Source organism: Oryctolagus cuniculus, chromosome 2 (genome assembly GCF_964237555.1).
Source record: "Oryctolagus cuniculus chromosome 2, mOryCun1.1, whole genome shotgun sequence".
NCBI lineage: Eukaryota > Metazoa > Chordata > Mammalia > Lagomorpha > Leporidae > Oryctolagus > Oryctolagus cuniculus.
The window spans coordinates 99327860-99351017 of record NC_091433.1 but is presented as its reverse complement, the minus strand read 5'-3'; the positions used below and the strand labels follow the sequence as shown (position 1 = coordinate 99351017).

Genomic DNA, 23158 nt, shown 5'->3' with positions numbered 1-23158 from the left:
GAAGACCTTTTTCTCTGTCTCTCTCTCTCACTGTCCACTCTGCCTGCAAAAAAAAAAAAAAAAAAAAAAAAAATTATGCATGGTGATATTTTACACACACACACACACACACACACATCTTGTATTTGTTTCTCTCAGTAACTCTTGCCTGAAAATTAGTACCAATAATTTACTGTATACTTAATCTGCATACCAGGAAATAACTGAAATCTATGCTGAAATAATGTACTTCAAATTATTATAAAGAAATCAGACAAGTGGATAGAAAATTTTAACAAAAACTAAAATACTGCTTAAATATCCTGGGAGTAAAGATTTACTTATTTATTTGAGGGCCAGAGTTAGAGAGAGAGGAAGAGACAGAGAATTCCTCCATCTACTGGTTTACTCCCTAAATAGCCACAAAAGCCAGTGCTGAACCAGGCCAAAGTAGGAGCCTGGAACTCCATCCTGGTCTCCCATGTGGGTGCAGGTGCCCAAGTACCTGGGACATCTTACACGGCTTTCCCAGGTACATTATCAAGGAGCTGCATCAGAAGTGCAGTAGCCAGGACTTAAACTGGCTCTAATGTGGGATGTCCAGGTGGCAGCTTAACCTGTTACACCATAACCCAGGCCCCAACACCCTTTAATTACTAAAAACTTAACGTCTGTCAACAAAAGTATGGATTATCTTATTAGAAAATCAAGTCATAGCTCATGAGACAAGTAGGCAAATGTTTTGAAAAAACACTTACCTCTCTTCTTTATTTATTTGGTCACCGAATCCCACCGTATTCACAATGGTCAATTTCAATCGAACATTACTTTCCTGGAGTTCATACGTCTGAGCCTTAAGTTTAACATGTGGGTAAAAATGGGAGGATTCACAGTCTTCAAAATTAGTATTAAACAACGTGTCAATCAGTGTTGATTTTCCAATTCCAGTCTCCCCTAAAAGAAACAGAAGTACCGTCTTCACTGGTGCCCGGGATGGCTGAGGAGAAAGACGAGGTCAGCTCCCTTGAGGGTTTCAAGGACCCAGATGCTTTAAAGGCACCTTGTCCATGAAAGAAGTGCATGCTGAGGCTGGTCCCGGGTCATTAGCAGAGCGCAGAAGTGAGTGTGCATGTTAAGTTGCGAGGACTCTGCAGGGAGCACTGAAGAGGTTAAAGGTTTAAAGCTAAGGAAAAGGAAACAGAAGTTAGATAACAGAAACCCTGGGATCACGATCTCAAAGTGACAACACAGCACCGCTCAGCGGATGACCAGAACAGAGTGAGCAGAAAGAAATACGAAGGTGCATTTGGAGGAGGAACGGCCCTTACCCACGCACAGAATATTAAAACAGAAGCCTTGCTGAATGGATCTATTGACCAGCTGATCAGGCAAACTCTCAAAACCAACATGGCCAGACATAGTCAAGGAACGAACATTTTCTCTTTTCTAAAGGAAAACAAAAACAACAATAAAAAAAACTTCGACTGAAACAGACTAAAAACACACGTAAAAGTATAAGTAAAATTCATCAAAGGAACTAAAACTCTGCAATCATTATACCCCATTAAGTGTTTGTGAGAAATGTGTCCTGACTCTCAGAAGTTTTCTTTCCCAGCACGATTTTAATAGTAAACACGGGCTTTCCAAGAACAGGAAAATACCTAAGTGAACTATGGCATAGTCACTCACAGGATAAAAGGCTTAAAGTCATTAAATGCTTAAGATAAATTTTTAGGAATTTGGAAAATTCTTATATTAAAATAGCAAGTGCAAAAAGCACAACACATAATTACAGACAGTCCTAGCTCCAGTAACAGCAGAGGAACTTACCTTAAACTCACCTCCCCGCTGGTAACAATGAAAAGCAACTTTGAAATCTCTGGAGGAAAAGGAAAGCAGACAGACAGGGGAAGGAATGAAACTCTTCAGGGAAAGGATCCTGTCAGGGGAGACGCGCATCCATCCAGCTGCCCCCTGGGAGGCCTCCCAGGTTACAGTGGCACAGAGGGGACAGACACAGGAAGGAAGGGGTAGTGTTTAAGGGGTTAAGAATCAACTGGAGTTTGGATAGGCCGACTGGCTGAAAACTAGGGGAGAAAATCCCAGAAAGGAGAAGGAATATAAAGTCTGCAAGCACACCGCCCTCAAATCCATAGTTGACCACTGAACTGCACAGGTACAGAGGGAAACAAAGACGGGGTGGGGAGACAGGGAACTGGCAGGAGCTAATCAGAATACTTAAGAATGCCATCTTAGGGAGACAGGCAGAGCTTGCATTTTAAGTCTGCAATTTGCAAAAGCTTGGTAAACTCCTCAGGTTTTAGCCCTGGATGGGCCCACGTTAGAAGGGCGGGCCACAGTCCAGGAATGAGAAATGCTACCTGATATTGCCGGCACAACTGCAACAGACTCACCCTAACAAAGTCCACAACCAAGGCTCAGTATGGTCAGTGTGATCAGCCAGTAACCTCACTGCTTCTTACAGAGCTCAACACTCAAGAAGGAAGCAATCCAGCGCCTCTACCAAATCCACAGTGCAACACAAACTGCTACAGCAGGAAGCAAGCCACAGCCAACAGAAATCCTCACAATGAGCCAGATGTGGCACAGTAGGCAAGAATTTTAAATAACTGATAAGTACATAGAAGAATCCATAGGAAAAAGGTAGATACAATGGGTGACGTGATAAGGAATTATAGTAGGCATGAAGAACAGTTCTCAGACAATAAAGAGCAACAAATGGAATTCCTAGGATGGAAAAATGCAACAGCCAAGATAAAAACAACTAACTGAATAGTTATTAACAGCTTACCAAACAGAGGAAGAAACGTTGTTAGTTATTATCTGGGGCTGGCACTGTAACACCAGCATCCCTCACTGATGCACAGGGTCGGGTGCCCACTGCTCTGCTTCCAATCCAGCTCCCTGCTAATGCACCTAAGAAGGCAGCAAAAGACGGCCCAAGTACTTGGGCCCCTGCACTCAGGTGGGAGACTTGGATGGAGTTCCAGGTTCCTGGCTTTGGCCTGGTCCAGCCCGGGCTGTTGTGGCTATTTGGGGAGTGAACCAACAGATGGAAGATCTCTTTCTCTTTCTGTCTCTCTCTCTCTCTCTCTGTCACTCTGCCTTTCAAATAAAGAAAGAGTATATTTTTTAAAAAGTCACTATACAGCTAAAAATTTGTCAGAAAAAAAGATAGAACTACGAGAGAACCTCGAAAACTTGTGTGCTAACATCAAAAGGCCTAAGCCACCTTTAACTAGAATACCTGATAGAAAAGTGAGAGATGGAGGTAGTGGTGGGGTAGTCTATGCAATAACTTAAAGAACAGTGACTGAAAAATTTCCAAATTTTCTAAACATGAATTTGGACAAACAGGAAATACTCAAAGGAACCTATATCTGGGCATATTATAGCAAAGCACTTAAAAACAAAGAAAAACTTCATGCATATAAAATAAGGCAGATTTCTCATAAGAAAAAATGTGAACCAGAAAACAGAAAGACATAAAGTTCCCCTCATACCACCACCACCAAAATACTACCTGGGATTCTACATCAACTGAAAACATCTTTCAAAGATGAAGGTAGAATGAAGAAGTCTTTGAAGAAACAAAATCTGAGAAAATTCACTGGCAGCTGTTACACCACAGGAAATATTAAAAGAAATGAAATGACAACAGATGAAAACTCACATCAACCAACAGGAATGGCGGTCACCAGGGAGGCTAATGTGTGGACAAAGACAGTTTTTCGCTTGTTTTAATTTTTTGAATACTGAATTGTTTAAAGCAGTAAAAAAAAAAAAAACAAGAAATAATGAATTATAAGACACATGCAGAAGTAAAAAAGATGAAAGGAGTAACACAAGTTTACTGCTTTAAGGTTGTTATATCATCCACAAAATACTAAAATATTATTTGAAGTTAAGTGTGATACATTAAAGCCTAAACCAATTACTATTTAAGATAACAACAACAACAAGGACCAAAGAGGTATAGTTAATAAGCCAATACTGGAGATAAAATGGAATCATGAAATACAGGATGTATTAATCCAAAAGAAGGCAAGCATGAAAAAAAATGAAAGGCCAAATGAGACATACAGAACATTAGTTAGCAGGGAAATCTGAATTAAACTAGTAACACAGCACTGAATAACCATAAAAAGGCTGACAATGTCAAGTGTGAGTGATAATGATGAAGAACAACTACAATGCTTACACATTTGTGTGAATGCAAAATGGTACAGCCACTCTGGAAGACTTTGGCAATTTTCTTTTTTTTTTTTTACAGGCAGAGTGGACAGTGAGAGAGAGAGACAGAGAGAAAGGTCTTCCTTTGCCGTTGGTTCACCTTCCAATGGCCGCTGCGGCCGGCGCACCACGCTGATCCGAAGCCAGGAGCCAGGTGCTTCTCCTGGTCTCCCATGCAGGTGCAGGGTCCAAGCACTTGGGCCATCCTCCACTGCACTCCCGGGCCACAGCAAAGAGCTGGACTGGAAGAGGGGCAGCCGGGACAGAATCCAGCGCCCCAACCGGGACTAGAACCCGGTGTGCCGGCGCCGCTAGGTGGAGGATTAGCCTATTGAGCTGTGGCGCCAGCCGGCAATTTTCTTATAAAGTTTAACACACATCACTAAAACAACAAAAAAAATCCCAATGTGGAGGTACCCAGGATAAATAAAAGTATGTCCATGAAGGACATACACACAAATATTCACAACAGTTTTATTCCCCGTATTCAAAAACAAGAAACAACCCAAGTGTCCAATAAATAGTGAAAGGATAAACAAACTGTACTACAGCCATACAATGGAATACACAACATGAGTCAATCTCAAAAATTAAGCATCCAAACAATGATTTATTTTCAGCAAAAATAAATATTTATACTTTCATATATTCTTATATATATATATATATATATATATATATATATGATTGTGGACAAAATTGTCTCAAGGAGAGTGACAGACTCTTAAAGAGTGTTTACTTGGGGGCCGACACTGTGGTGCAGTGGGTTAAAGCCATGGCCTGAAGCGCTGGCACCCCATATGAGTGCTGGTTCTAGTCCCGGCTACTCCTCTTCCGATCTAAAATAAATCTTTACAAAAAGAGTGTTTACTGGAAAGTGAACTTGGAAGTTGGATGAGAAAGAATCACTTTTTACTCTATATGGTGACTAGCATTCTGAGATGGCCTCCAAGACTGATGCTTCTGGGTTCACACAAATCTTCCAGTTATTCAGCCAGACACGGATGTAGGTGCTCCTGAGAGGAGACTTTGCAGATGTGACTGACTGAGGTCCAAGTTCTGTCATCCTCGAGGGGATTCACCTAACAAGGGTGACCCCTTGCAGGGAACTGGGTAATTCCTGGCCAAAGAGATCTGAGGCAGGAGGGGGACTTGCTGTGCCCACAGTTCGCCCTTGCTGGCTCTTTGGAGGGAGGCAGTCACATGACAAGGACCCGAGACGGGTCTCCAGGAGCTGACAGCAGCTCCCAGCTAGCCAGGAACTCAATCCTGCCAACAACCTGGGAGAGTCTGGAAGGGAGACCTCTGGATGACACCCTGAGTGGGAGACAGGAGCGGAGACCCCAGGTGAGCTGCTGAACTGTGAGTCAAGAAACAGGTGCTGTTTGAAGCAGCTGAATTTGTGATAACCTGTTAGCAACAGCAAGCCAGCATGGTATATTCTTGTTGTGCTCTGAGTCCCTTTTAGTCCTGTAAGCATGTTATCATTATGGTTTTTTTTTTTTTTTAAAGAGAGAGTGAGCAAGCACTATGCACCCCTGTCCTGAAAGTGTTCAAGATTCAAAGGACGCTTGTGGGGAGGCAACAGGCATAGTGGTTAAGATGCCCACATCCCATTTTGGAGTGCCTGGGTTCAAGTCTGGCTCCCGTTCCAATTCCAGCTGCTTGTTGACGTGCACTCCGAGAGGCAGGCAGGTCAGTACACAAATATTTGGGTCCCTGGCACTCACATGGGAGACCCAGATGAAGTTCTGGGATATTGGCTTCAGCCTGGCTACTGCAGGCATTTATTTGAGGAGTAAACCAGCAGTTGGAAGATCTCTTTCTCCCTCTCTCTCTTTCTGCCTTTTAAATAAATTAAATATTAAATGAAAGGCACTTGCTAGAGTTTTTCCTCTGTTAAGAGTAAGTTTATTACATAAAGGTTAACTATATGGCCTCCAGGATCCCTTGTGGTTCTGAAACCATGTAACTGCAGTGTCAAAGGAACAAACGAAGCTTAAACAATGAGCCTGTGGTCCACAAGATGTGATGCAGAAGAGGGGCCAGAGAGAAGGAGACTGGATGGCAGCCACGACAGACTGGTGCCACGGATTACCAGTGACACTGACAGCAGACTCGACAAAGCCATGAGGTGGAAAGCAGGTTAAGGGAATTCAGGAAGTCTGAGAAGTGATAAAATAAGGATGGAACAGATTGTTATTACCAGTAAGAAAAAAAATAAAAAGGTAACCTGGTGGTCAAACTAAGATTGGGTAAACCGTGGGACCAGGGGATGTATGGGAAGAAGAGGCAGAAACAGGAAAGTATTATAGCTACTGGAGCATGAGACTAAAGGAAGATATTTAATTTACTGAATTATTCATATTTGTATTTACATGTCTTTTTATTAAAATTAACACTCCCCTCTTTTACCAAGGTTAATTTATAATTTACTACCTCTTTTTAAACATAAATTTTAACAGGAATTACCAAAAACCACCCCTACTATCCAGGTTGCTCAGAAAGGCACGCTTCAAGGGCCTCGGACGCATCAGGTCTAATCTGCAGGAAAGTGCCAGGCAGGCTTGCAAACACCATGCTCTGCAGAGCGCCCAATAAGAAGCAGTGCTGGCCTTTCTACTGAATGCCACTGAAGTACTTGGAGTTTTTACTTGTTTACTGTCACAAACAAAGTAAGTAAGTAAATAACAAAAGAGAAATAGAACATTTGTTTAATGTCAAATTAGGATAGGACCATCATGGCCATGCAACTATCATTCAATCCATTATTGATTTTTCACTTCAATCACCAGAAAATTAATTCGTATTCAAGCATTTAGAGAGTGGCATGAATCTACTTAAGGACATACTCACTCTCTGCTCCTCATCAGATCCTTGCGAGGGCACACAAGCTGTTTTCATTGCCATGTGAGACTGAAAGTGCTGGAAGAGACGAGAAGAGCCTTAGAAGAAAACAGAATCCTTATCCTAAAACCTGTCTCTAAGTAATATATTTGTATTACAAAGGGGTTCACTGGAACCCTTGTTGCTATAATCAAGTTTTGACTTGTAGTCCATATCACTAGTTGATGCGCAGTATTGTGGCTTTCTTGCTGCATAAGTAAACCATAATATATAATATTCAACATTACAGTAATGCACTCACACCCACAGAAGACTGTAAAGTGGAAAACTTCCACTTACAAGCAGGAGGGCAAAAAGATTACTTACATGTAAAAAGACTTTATAGGATTAAAAAGACAAAATAAGTGATTTCACTTAAGAACTACTCTAGGAGCTAACAAGGCCCTCAAAATGAGTATGTAGCATGCCAGGGGAACAGAAGTTTAAAGAATGCTACCATTGCAGCACAGTTGGGAAAGCATTTGAAACTGAACAAGTCCCTTAGTCATCCAACCAAAATAAAAATAATTAGCACTTACAGAACTCCTATTATGTGCCCTTCGCTGTGATAGCTCATTATTAAGCACAGTTGCTCACTTAGTTCTTGCAGTACATCTGAGCTATACAGATTATTAGTCCCTCAGTCTACATGACAAAATACGGGAGGAGGGGCAGACCTCATTTCAGGTCTGAAGCTGCCTTATCCTCCTGTGGCCTGAGCCTCTGGACAGCTGGCGGTGCGCTGACCTCCCTGATGACCCCACCTCCTGGGACCCCTGCCTCCTGTGTCCCTGATCCTGCTGGGATCTTGTGACTTCAAGTTTGCAATGTCTTCGTGGATATGGTGTGGATTCACCTAGCAGAATGGGCCCTGCGAGGTGCATGCCAGGGAACGTGTGCATAGCGAAGTGATGACATAGAGTGAAATAGCATCTGCAATCTGGAGAGAGAGAGGGAGAGACAGAGACAAAGAGAGAGACAGAGACAGAGGGAGAGAGACAGAGTTGGGGGGAGATGGAGGGGGAGAGAGAGAGACAGGGAGAGAGAAACAGAGGGTGAGAGAGAGAGAGGGAAAGAGAGAGAGGGAAAGAGAGGGGGAGAGAGAGGGTAAGAGAGTGGGGGGGGGAGAGAGAGGCAGAGGGAGAAGAGAGAGGGAGATGGGGTGGGGGGATAGAGAGGGAGGAAGAGGAAGAGGAAGAGAGAGAGAGAGAGAGATCGATCTTTACTTGCTGGTTTACTCTCCATATGCCATGGCAGCTGGGGCTGAGGTTGGGCCAGAGAGAGGCCAGGAGCCTGGAACTCCATCAGGATCTCCCACATTAGTATGGCAAAAACCCATATACTTGGGCCATTGTTTGCTGTCTTTCCTGGTGCATTAGCAAGTAGCTAGATAAGAAGCAGGGCAGTCAGTACTCAACCAGCACTCCAATATGGGATGTGGGAGTCCCAAGTGATGAATTAACCTATCGTGTCACAACACACACCCTGTCACAACACCTACCCCCCATCTTAACCATTTCTGATTATATACACAGTGTCGCTGTGTGACCAATATTCAGAACCCTTCGCCTCTTGTAAGTCTGAAATCCTTAGGCTGTACATGCACCCCATTTTTCTGCGGTTTAGTCTTCTACTGTTCACACTATGGCGTAGTGTACGTGGCTCTCTAGACAGTCACTGTTCGTAATCACAATGAACTGTGCTGCTCAAACAGCTCTGCCCACACAGATGATGGAAGGGAGGCCCTTGCAGCCGGGATGCTGCCTCCTCACCCTCACAATGTACACAAGTGCGCACAGACACACTGACACCAGCATACATCATGACGAAATCTACAGAATACCAACAACCCTTCTCTGGCACATCTGCTCCTGAGGACTGACTTTCTGACATAACCTTATACGTAACAGAGTTTTCAAATCCTGAGCAAATAAATGAACATGTCCACCCAACACTAAGTGTCCGCCCAACATTAAATGGCTCTTGGCAGCTGGAAGGTGCTCACAGAGAGATAAAAGGACACCACAGAAGTCTGGCGCTGAACATGAAAGCGCTGGTCATGTTTCCATGATGAGAGGATTGGAAAGCACACAATAGTACAAAGCACACCACGACTGGTCTGAGGCTTCAGTTTGTGACTGAACATACTCCACTCCCCCCTCTGCCATTCTGAAAGGGCCCCTCCACCCCATCACCGTGTGGCTCGTAAGTAGGGATGGGGACAGGAAGAGATGCACACCGGCATCAGGGAGACGTGGAGGAACGGGGGGCCACTGAGAGCAGGAGCAGATCTCAGTGAGGCCAGGAAGCAGCACAGCACCAAGAGGACACACGGAAGGCAGAAAAAAATACCTGAGCACGAGCAGGAGGCAGACTTCCTACCCGGAGAAAGTAAACAGAGTCTAAGAATCTGGTGGGAAAAAAGGGTCCAGTGGTCTCAGGCTGGTTATGAGCACAGGGTAGGGGATACAGGAGTGCAGACTGGGCTCGCTGGGTGTGTCATTTCAAGCCTGTTTGGTAAAGGCTAAGAAGCACTGCAGAACATATCTGATTAGGGCCCTGTTCAGAGCCTGCACTAGATAAACTGGGAATACAGCACTCTATGTGATTACTCGAAGTACTATAAATAGTGTTTTTAATATTTTCCTCTGGTGCTACTTGATAGTCAAATTTCCAAAACAAGTCTTACACCAGAAACCCTTCTTAATAAATTAGTAGAACATGCTGAAGAAGGAATAACAAGATGGCAGAGCTGAGCAAACAGACGGTCCTGCAGCGTTAATAAATCGGAAACTAAAAAGAAACAGCTGCAGGAGGAACTGCGGTCTGCTCCATCACTGCCCACCTATTCCCATATGCAAATCACGACGCTGGACCCTGGACTGGAGGGGCATGAACGCACCTCGGACAAACAGGAACTGCCGTGGAATCACAATCTCGTTTTCAAACGCAGAATCACAGCCTAAGCTTGATCACTGTCAATTTGTTTTTCCTTACATTTTAAATGTACACATCATATACACAAAAATACACATCTAAGTATACACATGTATACTCACATTACACACACACACACACACACACATTCTTCTAGAGGAAAAACCGAACACAGTAACTTGACTCCGAGTTCAGTCTAACACCTTCTTTAACAAAGTTATAGTATTTAAAGACTCATAAGAAGCAGTGCCACCACACACGGGGCAGCTGGAGAAAGACGGGTTCGCTGCCTCTTTAAAATCTCAGGAGGGGCTGCAGGCAGGCTGTGGGGCAGGGAGGGACATGACCCATGGACAGAACCCCAGCCCTTTCCTGTCAGCCAGCTCTGAGAGGATCCAGATAACAGCTTTCCTCACTCTGCTGGGAAACTCGCCTGACAAGCCTCCCTGCCTCTCCTTGGGCAGAACAACCAGCTTCCAGGAACAGAAGTGGTTTCGCCATAGTTTCACTTTAAGTTCACTCTATCTTTCTATTCGTTAATCCAAGAAATGAAAACAAAGCTTTTAAATTGTCTCCTGGCTTCTATGTGGTGTTTCTTGGGAGTTCTTCGGGACCAACAAATACAGAGAGAAAAAAATCAGAGAGTGGTCAAAATAATCGGTATCTGGCCTAGTTCATGGGTTTCAGGAGGGTAAGGATGTCTGGGTTAAAACATTACTTTGAAAGAGCCCATTTTATAAAATCTTAAGGTTAAAGAAACTTTAAAATAAAGTTAATAGTGCTAAACTAGAATTTTCTAAAAGCAGGTCATAAATTACAAGCCAGCCAAAAGAAAACAATTCAGCTGAAATCACTAAGCCTGGGTAGAAGCTGGCCTCCTCCTCAGTGCCTGTCCTGCTTTTGTCTCCCTGGGCTGGGCCAGAGCAGAGATTTGGGTGGTCCCAGACACCAGAAATGTCACCTCCTTTTACCATCACTTCCATAAATACAAAAGTTAAAGGAAAAATACAAATCTAATATTTAGCCTAAAGAATTTGGGGCCGGCAGTGTGGCATAGTGGGTTAAGCCGCCACCTGCAGTGCTGGCGTCCCATATGGGCACTGGTTCAAGTCCTGGCTGCTCTACTTCCAGTCCAGCTCTCTGCTGTGGCCCAGGAAAGCAGTGGAGGATGGCCCAAGTGCTTGGGTCCCTGCACTCCCGTGGGAGACCCAGAGGAAGCTCCTGGCTCCTGGCTTCAGAGGGATGCAGCTCTGGCCGTTGCGGCCATCTGGGAAGTGAACCAGTGGATGGAAGACACCTCCCCTTAACTCTGACTTTCAAATAAATTAATTAATTAAATTTTAACAAAAAAAAGGTCATCAAGATCTGGAAATTCTCTATATTGCTTCACATAAAACAAGGATCTCAAGCTTAACAAAATCTTGCAGTGTAACGTGGCTGCTTAAATTACAAATGCAATTTTACTCTGAATTTACTCTGCTCTTTAATCAGAAAAAAATTTTTAAATTAGAAAATGTTAAAAGATAGTTTCTAATTTGTGCTTTTAAATTTATTTATTTATTTATTTATTTAGAAAGGGAGAGAGACAGCTCCTATCTACTAGTTCACTCCCCAGATGCCTGCAACAGCTGGGGCTGGACCAGGCCAACACCAGGAGTCAAGAATCCAATCTGGGTCTCAGTGGGTGATGGGGACCCAACCACTTGAGCCACCGAATGCTCCCTCCCACAGTGCACACAAGCAGGAAGCTGGAATAGGGAGCAGAGCCAGACTCTCAATCCAGGTACTCCAAGCAGCAACTTCACCACTACACCCACCACCCGGTGGCTGCCCGGTTGTTTTAATAACACTGTGCCCTCACTCAGATCTCCCTTCAAGCAACTACTTGTCCTCTGGCTTGAAATGATGCAGCTGGCAGACTGGCTCCAGCTGGAGAACCTGTAGGTTCCACGGCAAGAACCCACCAAGACCCTCGGATAGGGCAGCCTGGCCCACACTGTCAGATCTGTAGTGATTTGCATCAAGTTCCTGCACAGGCATCAAAGTAATGTTGGGGCTTTCCCTCCCTGTCCTGCTTCCTCCCTCTTTAATTTTCACCTCCCTCCCCACCCACTTCCAGAAAATCTCTTACACAGCTAGCTCCACCTCTTCAGTGTTGGCTTTCAGGATTCCAACTGACACACCTGGACTGCACCAATCATCCCGTGCAGCTGATAACAGCGTCCAGATACATTCCTAGAATGTAATTCCTGGTCCAAGGTAGAACACACTCACAAACCGCCCTTCAAACAGACTGAACGCACCTGCTTACACTGCCAGTGTTAATGTATGAAAGCGCCCATTTCATCATACACTCATCAATACGGGAATTAACAATTTTAAAATTTGTGTCCATTGGATAGGTAAAAAACTGATATGCTACTCTGACTCCAGTATTTTGAATTTTTTTTCAGGTTATTGGCCATTTCTAGTATATTTTCACAAATCACCAGTTGATGTTTTTCCTCCATTTGGCTATTATGATACACCTTTTATGTTTTTTTTTTTTTTTTTTTTTTTTTTTTGACAGGCAGAGTGGACAGTGAGAGAGAGACAGAGAGAAAGGTCTTCCTTTGCCGTTGGTTCACCCTCCAATGGCCGCCGCGGCTGGCGCGCTGCGGCCAGCGCACCGCGCTGATCCGATGGCAGGAGCCAGGAGCCAGGTGCTTTTCCTGGTCTCCCATGGGGTGCAGGGCCCAAGCACCTGGGCCATCCTCCACTGCACTCCCTGGCCACAGCAGAGAGCTGGCCTGGAAGAGGGGCAACCGGGACAGAATCCGGCGCCCCAACCGGGACTAGAACCCGGTGTGCCGGCGCCACTAGGCGGAGGATTAGCCTAGTGAGCCGCGGCGCCGGCCACCTTTTATGTTTGTTAACTAGAGCTGTTGAATACAGCTTTGTATTTGTCATTTGTATTACAAGTATCTTTTCCCGATCTTTCACTGATCTTTCAGTTTTCAGAGTCCAATCCATCAATCTCTGTTTTAAATCATGAAACTCAGAATATCCTTCCACACGCTGAGGTTAGCAAAGTGCATCTAAATTTTCTCCAAGCACTTTTATGGTTTCCTGTCTTACATTTAAGTTTGTGAATGTTTTAGAAATTATTTTATGACGGTGAGTCAAGGGAACCAGACTTGTTCCAACAGTGAACAGAGTACATCCCACCATCTACAGCCTGTCTTACAGAAATGAATCTCCCAGGGAAAACCAGGGTCCATGTGTGGACGAGAGCATGACAGATGTCTAACCAGAGGGGAGTGAGCTGCCCAGGAAGGGCCGGGTGTGGACCCTGAGGGGCTCAAACAGCAGCACAGTCATGTCTACAGGGCAGCTCAGAGCTTTCTGCACTAAACAGAAAGTGACAACGACCTTCCAAAGTCTCTTTCAGCTCACATTTTATGACTGCAACTTCCAGCCAGCAAGGAGGAAAAGGTATGTGATGTGGTGAAGAATGAAGAACCAGTAACAGAAACTGAACATACAAACAGAGTGGACTAAGGAAAGACAGAAAATTGCATCCTGGTGTGGGAAGACTTTGGGGACCAAACCTCCAGGCTTATTTAGATGAAAAGTGGATGGCATGAATTCCCAGCAGAGAAAGCACATCGCGTGCAGGCTGGAAGACAGCAAAGCCAGTCAAATTTGAGAAAAGGCACGAGGAAGGCAGAAGAAAGAATTACTCAGAGTCGACAAGGAACACTGAGACAAAGAATACTAAGGAATCAGCGTGGGGTCTATCCACACACATTGCTTTCCTCCAAAAACGCACACGATACTTACGAAAAAGCCTTACCTTTGAACAACAGACCCCACACGCTGTCAATCAAAACAGAATACTACTTGGAATTTAAGTTTCAGTCCTGGAGGGACACCTGAGTGCTGTGAATCTCTGTATAGTCAAGGAAGGTACTGCTAAGACAAGGGTTGAGCTGACATCTGAGGAAAATCAGGAATTCTCCTGGCCATAAAGAAGAGACAGAGGAACCAGTGTGTGCGAAAGACGGAAGCACGGCGGGTACGGCTGGGGAGCTGCCCAGGGAGAGGTGAGGCTGCAGGGGTAGGAGGCTGCTGGCCCAGCTCTGCCTCACTGAAACTTCAGAAGCACCTCCACGTGTCTTCCGCTAAGCTCACTGGGTAGACGTCAGTGTGAAGCAGCACAGGAAATGAGAATAAGCACAGTTCTGATACAGTTTTGGAGACACGAGGTTTATGGTTTAAGGAGCCATGGGTACCTTGGATCCCTCAGGCAGCCTCCACCTAAATCACCAAAATCTTCAGTCGAATGCAAAATTAACCTAGGGCAAGGTTTACACATAATCAAAAACAACATACACACCCAGTGGTAATTCACATTTCTCTTAATGTCTCCATCATCCTCTAAGACTTGAGTTTTTACACACTGAGTAGCCCAGAGTCAAGCCTAGCTCACTACATCAATAAGGACGAGTTTCCAGGCAAAATATAGTTACACCACACTTACTGGTACCAGGCTGGAGTTTATAAAGTATCAGCTCATTTTACATGGCAGAAAAAGATAAATCTTCTAAGATAAGGAAAGTTTGCACATATTAAGAACTTACTGAAACACTGGCAATGGGGAATTTTACTACAAAGATTAAAAACAATAAACATGAAAATTAAGATAAATAGATAAGATGTTCACTGGCTAAAGAAGAATTTTTATTATTATTATTTGTTTGAGAGAGACACAGAGAGCTCTTTCCTATCTGCTAGTTCATGCCCCAAATACCTGCAATGGCCAGAGCTGGTAGGCCAACACTGGGAGCTGGGAATCCAACCCGTGTCTGCCACAGGGGAGGCAGGATCCCGATCAGCTGAGCCGTGACTGTTGCCTCCAAGGGAAGCCAAAGACAAGAGCAGGAGCCAGCACATCAACGTGGGATGAGGGCATCTTAAGAATTAGGCCAAGTGTCTGGTAATAACAATAGAATTAAAAAGGAGAGGATGTTCCAACATGGGAAGCAGGCCACACAGCAGACCCATAGAATGACAAATGCCCTAAACAGCATCTGACCTCAGAATCAGCCCTTAAGGTGTTTGGATCTGGCTGAAAAGCCCATGAGAGCATTTCAGGCACGGAAAGCCAAACACTGTGGCAAAATGATCTACGTGAATGATCTCTGTGAGTGAGATCCCAGTGGAAAGAAGGGACCATCAAAGAAGGATGTACCTTTCTCTGAAGGGAAGAAAGAATTTCCACTTTGATTATGGCCTTGTCAAAATAAGGTCAGAGTTTGTGGACTCAAAAGGCTTCCATAGCCTTGGCAGCTCAGGACAAGAGCTTAGGTGATCATTGATGTCATAAATAAGAGTGTCCATTGCTAAATCAACAACAGGAGTCATTGTGCACTTACTCCCATGTAGGACCTCTGTCCTTAATGTGTTGTACTATGCAAATTAACTATAAAATTTGTTTTCAAACAGTACTTTATACTTTGTGTGTGTGTGGGTGGGTGCAAACTGTTGAAACTTTACTTAGTATAGAGTTGGTCTTCTGTATATAAAGATAATTAAAAATGAATCTTAATAAAGAATGGGATGGGAGATGGAATAGGAGGTGGGATGGGAGTAGGGTGGGAGGGCAGGTATGGGGTGAAGAACTACTATATTCCTAAAGCTGTACCTATGAAATCTGTATTCATTAAATAAAAGCTTGCTTTAAAAAAAAAAAAAAGAACAAGAAAGAAAATAAAAATTAGGCTAGGGGCCAATGCTGTGGCATAGTGGGTAAAGCCACCACCTGCAATGCTGACATCCCATTTGGGTGCTAAATCAAGTCCTGGCTGCTCCACTTCTGATACAGCTCTCTGCTGTGGCCTGGGAAAGCAGTGGAGGATGGCCCAAGTCCTCGGGCCCCTGCACCTGCATATGAGACCCGGAAGAAGCTCCTGGCTTTGGGTCAGCACAGCTCCGGCAGTTGTGGCCAATTGGGGAGTGAACAAGCAGATGGAAGACCTCCCTCTCCCCCTGTGTGTGTGTGTGTGTGTGTGTGTATAACTCTGACTTTCAAATAAATCTTTTTTAAAAAGTCCCAAAAGAAGAACTTAAGACTGTACTCTGACATCATGGTTACAAGTAATAACCATTTATGCATAGGAGCAAGCATATATGGAGCTTGATTTTTGGCAGCGTAACGGGTGAAGGGATGTGGGTGATAAATAGTCCCCTTTTAGACACTGATTTTATCATTTATGTGAATTTAACAAAGACTAATACAGAAAAAAATAATACCTGCCAATCTTCCTTAAACACTACAAAAATGCATTTATTCAGAAGACAGGTACTCAGAATCTCCTAGATTCCAGGCACTGTCCTAGGCCCTGGCTATGCCTAACCACAGTTCTTGTGGAGCTTCTACTCCAGTCAGGGGCAAAAGTCAGTATCAGGCATATGCGGCACTACAGAATGGCAAGTACAATGCAGAGAAACAAGGCAGCAAAGGGGGAAAGAAAATGTGGAGTGGCAGGGACAAGGGGTGATGTCACTGCGCTGGGTAGTTAGGGAAGGCTCACCGGAAAGGTGACAGTTCAGCAAGATCTACAGACGTCAGGCAGCAGAGCAGGCAAAGGCAACATCTAGCCGGGAAGCACTGCAGGCAGGTGTCTGAGGCAGGTGTGTCCCCAGTGTGTGTGAGACAGCAAGATGGCCAGTGCGGCTGCAGCAGAAGCAGGGGGAGGGAGAGAGGGTGTGGTCAGAGAAGAACGGGGAGCCAGACCAGGCTGGGTTCTTCTGGCTTGTGCTGAGAGTGGACTGACAGACGGTGAGACAGAAACAAGTTCGGCTGAAGCTGCTGCACCAGTCCAGGAAACAGCCCATGGCAGCACGTCAGGGGTAAAAGGGGAAAGGTTGGTCAACTTCTGGATCTACTTTGGCAGAGCAGGGGAGGACAGAGCTGGTAGACAGGAGGAGGCTCAGACTTAGCTCTGGAGCAGATCGGGGTGAAGACGCCTGCCACACATCAATGCGAAGGGAGTGAGCAGGAAACTGGATAAGGCTGAGAGTGCAGAAACATCCGGACAGAAAGTACAAACTTCTTCATCTGAGAGGCAGAGGCAGACAGAGAGAGAGAGAGACCCCATCTGCTGGCCTACCACTCAAAGGCCCACAACGGCAGATGGTGGGCCACGGTGAAATGTGGAAGCCAGGAGCCAAGAACTCAATCTAGGTTCTCATCAAGGTGGCTGGGATCTAATCCCTTGAGCTATCACCATGGCCTCCCAAGGTCTGCATTAGTAGGAAGCTGGAACTGGAAGCAGAGCCAGGTATTGAACCTGGGCACTCCAATATAGGTCACAGGTACCTTAGTCTCTAGGCCAAAAGCCATGGCTGAAGGTAAAAATTCTGAAGTCACTGGTATATGGCCAGTACTGAGTGCTGTATGACAAAATGAAGTCATCCAGAAACTGAGGAAAATAAAAGAGAAGGGGTCAGAGAACTGAGCCCTAGGGAACTCCAACATTATTGGGGAACTGAGAGAAATCCATTCTAAGAGACTAAGAAGGCACAGCCACAGAAGGTGACCATGCGGAGTCCTGGAAGGCAGGCAAGGAAAGTCTTCCAGAGAGAAAAGAGTACACACCACTCATTCACATATTATGTTTTCACAAATCAACTGCAGAGCTGCACAGCACTAACTCGGACTGCCTGGCTCACAAAACTGAAAATATTTATTACTGTCACCCTTTAAAGAAAACATCTGCCAATCTTAATCTAGAAGATGAGAGGGAGAAGGGGAGGCACAGTCTCAGGGCTTCTTGAGTCCAGTGGTCATGAAGTTAACAAGTGGGACTTCTCTCTGTCATATTTAGCTGTGACCGCCACAGAACGGAGTCCAGGGACCATCCGCTTCCTCAGGTGTGGTGCTATGCCAAGAGAAAACAAGGAAGAAAGAGAGCGAGCTCTTGGGACATGCAAGGAAATGACTGCAATGGTTACAATAATGGATAAAAGCTGGGCGTGATGGGTTAGGCCGCCACCTGAAATGCTAGCAACCCATACGGGTGCTGGTTCAAGTCCCAGCTGCTCTGCTTCAGATCCAGCTCCTTGCTAACGAACCTGGGAAGGCAGCAGGTCTCTCTTGTGCATACCCTGGTGAAGATGCCTGCACTATCAACATGAAGGTACTGAGCAGGAAACTGGATAAAGCTGAGACTGTAGAAATATCTGGACAGAAGGTACGAATTTCTTAATCCGAGAGGCAGAGAGACAGAGGAAAGAGAGCTCCCATCTGCTAGCCTACCCCTTAAAGGCCCACGATGGCAGCTCCACAGCGGATGCACCATGCACCTACATGGGAGACCTGAAAGAAGCTCCTGGCTCCTGGCTTCAGCATGGCCCAGTTCCGGCCATTGTGGCTATTTCAGGAGTGAACCAGCAGATGGACCATCTCTCTCTCCCTCTCTCTGTCACTATGCCTTTCAAATAAATCTAAAAAAAAGCTGAGCTAAAACCAAAGAGGACGTGGTGAAGGATGTTAAGGAAAAGGCAGTAGTAACATCCATACACTGGGCCAGGGACATGGGGTCTGGGGCTGGTAAGGGAGTATACAGGCAAGGCAGGAGGGGTGTGAGAGAGGAATGCCTGAAACTGGGATAAGGGAGCTAGAGTTACTGGTAATGACAAGGTCAGGTATTGACAAGAGTGAGTGGCTAGGCCGGCACCGCGGCTCAATAGGCTAATCCTCCACCGTGCGGCGCCGGCACACCGGGTTCTAGTCCAGGTCGGGGCGCCGGATTCTGTCCCGGTTGCTCCTCTTCCAGGCCAGCTCTCTGCTGTGGCCCAGGAGTGCAGTGGAGGATGGCCCAAGTGCTTGGGCCCTGCACCCCATGGGAGACCAGGATAAGCACCTGGCTCCTGCCATCGGATCAGCGCGGTGCACCAGCCGCAGCGGCCATTGGGGGCTGAACCAACGGAAAAGGAAGACCTTTCTCTGTGTGTCTCTCTCTCTCACTATCCACTCTGCCTGCCCAAAAAAGAAAAAAAAAAAAAAAAAAAAGAGTGAGTGGCTAAAAGAGCACAGAAAGGACAAGAATATGGAAGGGGATGAGGTCAAAAAATGAGAAAGCAAGTGCTGTGGTTGGAGTATGATTTAGTCCCCAAACTCATGCAGGAGTTTCCACTCCAAGGATGTAAGTTAATGGTACCAAGATGGTGGGAAAAAAAATTTTTTTTTTTTTTGACAGGCAGAGTGGACAGTGAGAGAGAGAGACAGAGAGAAAGGTCTTCCTTTGCCGTTGGTTCACCCTCCAATGGCCCCCGCGGCCAGCACACCGCGCTGATCCGATGGCAGGAGCCAGGAGCCAGGTGCTTTTCCTGGTCTCCCATGGGGTGCAGGGCCCAAGAGATGGTGGAAATTTAATCCAACAATGAATTGGGGCCTCTGGAAAGTGATCAAGATTGTGTCATCATCGTGGCGCCCCCACGATTGAGTCTTGATGGCTTTTACAAGGGGAGGAAGGCAGAGACCACAGATCAACAAGAACACACAGGTACACATGCTCCCTGTCTCTTGCCTTTGCCACCCCAGGACTCATCCAGCAACAGTATCAGATCAGTTGGTTATTAACTAAAATACCCGAGAGAGGTTCTTAGGAAGGAACGGGGTTCATTCTGGCTCATGATTTTGTAGGTTCGCAGTCCAAGTTTCGGCAGTACAATCAGACTGGTATCTAATGAGGGCAAAGGGATGATGGAACACATGGCAAGTCAGGAAGCAGAGAAAATCTAGGTTGAACTTGGCTTAGATAACCAACCCTCTCATGAGAGCTACCTTATGAAAGCATATCCCAATGACCTAAAGACATCCCCTGAACCTACCTCCTATAGGTCATAATTAGATTGTCTCGACTCTTAATTCATTAGCCCTTAACATAAAACTTTGGGGACCAAGGCCCTAATACATAGACATGTGAATGATACGAAGTATTACCCCAACCATAACAAAGCCATCACAAGAGGCCAAACCCACAGGGCCTGCCCAATCTCTGATTCTGAACCTCCACAACGGGAGCCAAACAGACCTCACTTCTTTTCATTTTGAAGTTACCCTGCTTCAAGTATTTCCTTACAGTGACGAAAAGCTGCCTACTAAATCAGGTGACTGAGAGGTGATCTATGTGGATACTGAAATCACCAGAATTCTGGCAGGTCTAATGCTACAGAAATCCAGGGAGCCAGCAAACCAAACCCTCAATACAGAGGAGGTGGGATGTCAGAAATGACCTCAACAGAGAGAGGCGGTGAGAATACTGAGAACAGGTGAGGTGGTGAGAATAGCTAAGATTTAGACAATGATCTCGAAGTGACACTGAGGAGTGTGGTGGTCAACTGGTCTACGCTCTGTGCTACAAGTAGAGGTATTAGGGACACTAAGTTTGAAACATGGATCCTACATATCCCCTCTGGGAAGAGATCAGCCAGTGTGAAACTAGCCATTTCTGTATTCTGACTGAAATCACAAATACATAAGGAGGTCTGATCCACAAAAAGCAGTGGACAAAATCTTCCAGTAAGTGACGGAATATGACACAGGTAGTAAGTAATTGAATACTCCTGCAATTATCCTTCCTGCACCCAGTTACAAATGCTGACTTGGATGATACTCTGTTCCCTCCGAGGCAATCCTTTTGCCTCACCAAGGCCCAACAGGGTTTGACCCTCTCTATACCTGCAGCTTCACTTGGTTCCTAACAGCCTTTTTTGGGGACATATTTTAGACATGCCAATGCTCTACCCTACCCTAGGCCCTTTGCAACTGCCATTCCCTTTGCCTAGATGCCTCTTCACTTTTGTCCCATAAAAAGTTCCTCCTATAAAGGGGAATGTTAGAGTGAACAGGAGCAGTTAAATAAGTGCATGTGCTGTGAAAGACAGAATAACAGGATAGAGGGCAAAGTGGCAGCTGGGGGTTGGTAGATTTTCAACAAAGATACAAAACATTCAACAGCAGTCTTCTTAAATACTGGTACAGTCACAATTAAGACTCCAACAAAACAAAACAAAACAAAAACAAAACTCAATTCATAACACACAATATTCACAAAGGTTAACTGAAAGGATCACAGATCTAAAAATTTTTAGAAGAAAGGTTGTATAAAATCTTGTGATCTAGGGTTAAGCAAAAAACTTCTTGGGTCTAATGCCGTAAGTATGACCTATAAATGAAAAAGTGATAAACTGGATTTAAGTTTAAAGAACGCCTGCTCTCCAAATGATACTAAGAGAATGAAGAGATAAAACATGGACTGGGTTAAAACACTTGTACATCATTTGCCTTATAAAAGACTTACATAAGAAATGTTTTTTAAAAGTTGCATAACTCAATAATTAGACAGTAACCCAATCAAAACCTGGGGAAAGGAGTGTGTGCTTAGCCTAAGGTTAAAATGTGCATCCACAACCCCTATCAGAGTACCTGGGTTTAACACCTGCTTCAGTTCCTAACTCTCGCCTCCTGCCAGCGCAGCCCCTGGGAACCAGTGCAGCAGTAGATGGCTCCAGTGGGCTAAACCACTACTGTGGGAAACCTGATGGAGTTCCCAGCTCCCAGTCTCAGCTATGCCTGTGTTGGGGGCATCTGGGGAGTGAACCAGCAGATGCGATTTTTTTCACTGGGAAAATATTTGAACTGATACTTCACCAAATAACCACAATACAAGGTGCTCAACAGCATTAATCATTAGAAAAATGCAAACTAAAACCACAATGAGACATCACTATATACCTATCAGAACAACTACAGAACAAAAAACTGACAGTATCAGGTACTGACAAAGATGCAGAGCAACTCAAAGACTCATACACTACTGGGGAAACACAAAATGATACAATTTTGGGAAAACCATTTGGCAGTTTCTTATCCAGTAACACATACACTCACTGCACTACTTGGCAACCCCACTACTAGAAACTGACCCAAGTGAGATGAAAACGTACATACACGTAACAATCTGTATGTGAATGTGCATATACGTGAATTTCATTCATTACTGTCAAAACCTGGAGTCAGTCCAAGTGTCTGTTAAGTGAAGAAAGGGTAAGTCAACTGCACTGTGGCATGCGCATATTCGTATGATGGAACAGTACTCACCAATGAAAGGAACACGCAAACACACAGGTGAATCTCAAGAGCATGACATTCAGCAAAAGAAGCCAACTCAGAGGTTACAGTGATTCTCCACGTGACACTCTGCCACAGGCAAGCAGGGGCAGAAAATTGGTCAGTGGTAGTGAGGAGAGAGTTGGGAAGAGAGACGGACTACAAAAAAGCACCAGGGAATTGGAGCAGTGATGAAACTGGTCGACTGCTTGACTGTAGTTACACAACTGTATGCTCGCATCAACTCAGAACTCCATTTTTTAAAAAAGTTAATTCATAAATACATCACAGGGTGTTTTGTCTAGTGGCTAAGACACTCACGTCGCACATTAGAGCACCTGGGTTGGAGCCCTGGCTGCGTTCCCTATTCCAGCTTCCTGCTAATGCTAATGCAGGAAGCAGCAGGTGGTGGCTCTGGCGGATGAGTCCCTGCTACCCACGTGGGAGACCTGAACTGCGTTCTGGCTCACAGATTTGGTCTGACCCCGCCCTGAGCATTGCAGGCATCTGGGGAGTGAACCAATGGATGGAAGCTCGCTCGCTCGCGCGCTCTCTCTCTCTCTCTCCCTGACTCAAAAATAAAATAAACTTTGGGAAATTTTAAGTGTTGTTAAAAAAATTCTGTCTATAAGGTAAGTAATCAAGGCAGTAGCTAACAAAAACAAATTAAAATATTTGAGGGTAAACTAAATGATTAATAGAACCATTTGTAAATGACAACAAAAAAGAGAATATGCAACAAAATATGCAAATACAAAACAAAATTAAAATGTTTTCTCTAACTGTTGAAATGCTATGCTATGATCTCTTGGCTGCCAGTGCTATGTGGAAGCTATCAATTTTAATGCTTCTCACACAAAAGAATCTCTGTGTCTACAGGACAAGCAGCCTATCGTCCACTACAACAGATCACTCCTAGAAAGCCTCTCAATGGCCCATGTG

The 23158-nt window shown here is 44.9% G+C and overlaps 1 protein-coding gene across 13 annotated transcripts in view; it reads right to left on the bottom strand.

The window, feature by feature from the left end:
* SEPTIN10 (septin 10) overlaps positions 1-23158 on the bottom strand; it is a 66776-nt gene that overhangs the window by 29582 nt on the left and 14036 nt on the right. For 5 of the 13 annotated variants that reach the window (XM_070068663.1, XM_051834471.2, XM_070068664.1 and 2 more), the window contains exons 2-4: positions 7090-7158; positions 1308-1425; positions 738-933 (exon numbers count right to left, since the gene is read on the bottom strand). In XM_070068663.1, coding sequence (XP_069924764.1) covers positions 738-933; positions 1308-1425; positions 7090-7158 — 383 coding nt within the window. Of the gene's footprint in view, positions 1-737; positions 934-1039; positions 1163-1307; positions 1426-7089; positions 7159-23158 lie in introns of all 13 variants that reach the window. The other 8 variants (XM_051834465.2, XM_051834458.2, XM_051834479.2 and 5 more) reach the window with 4 other exon arrangements.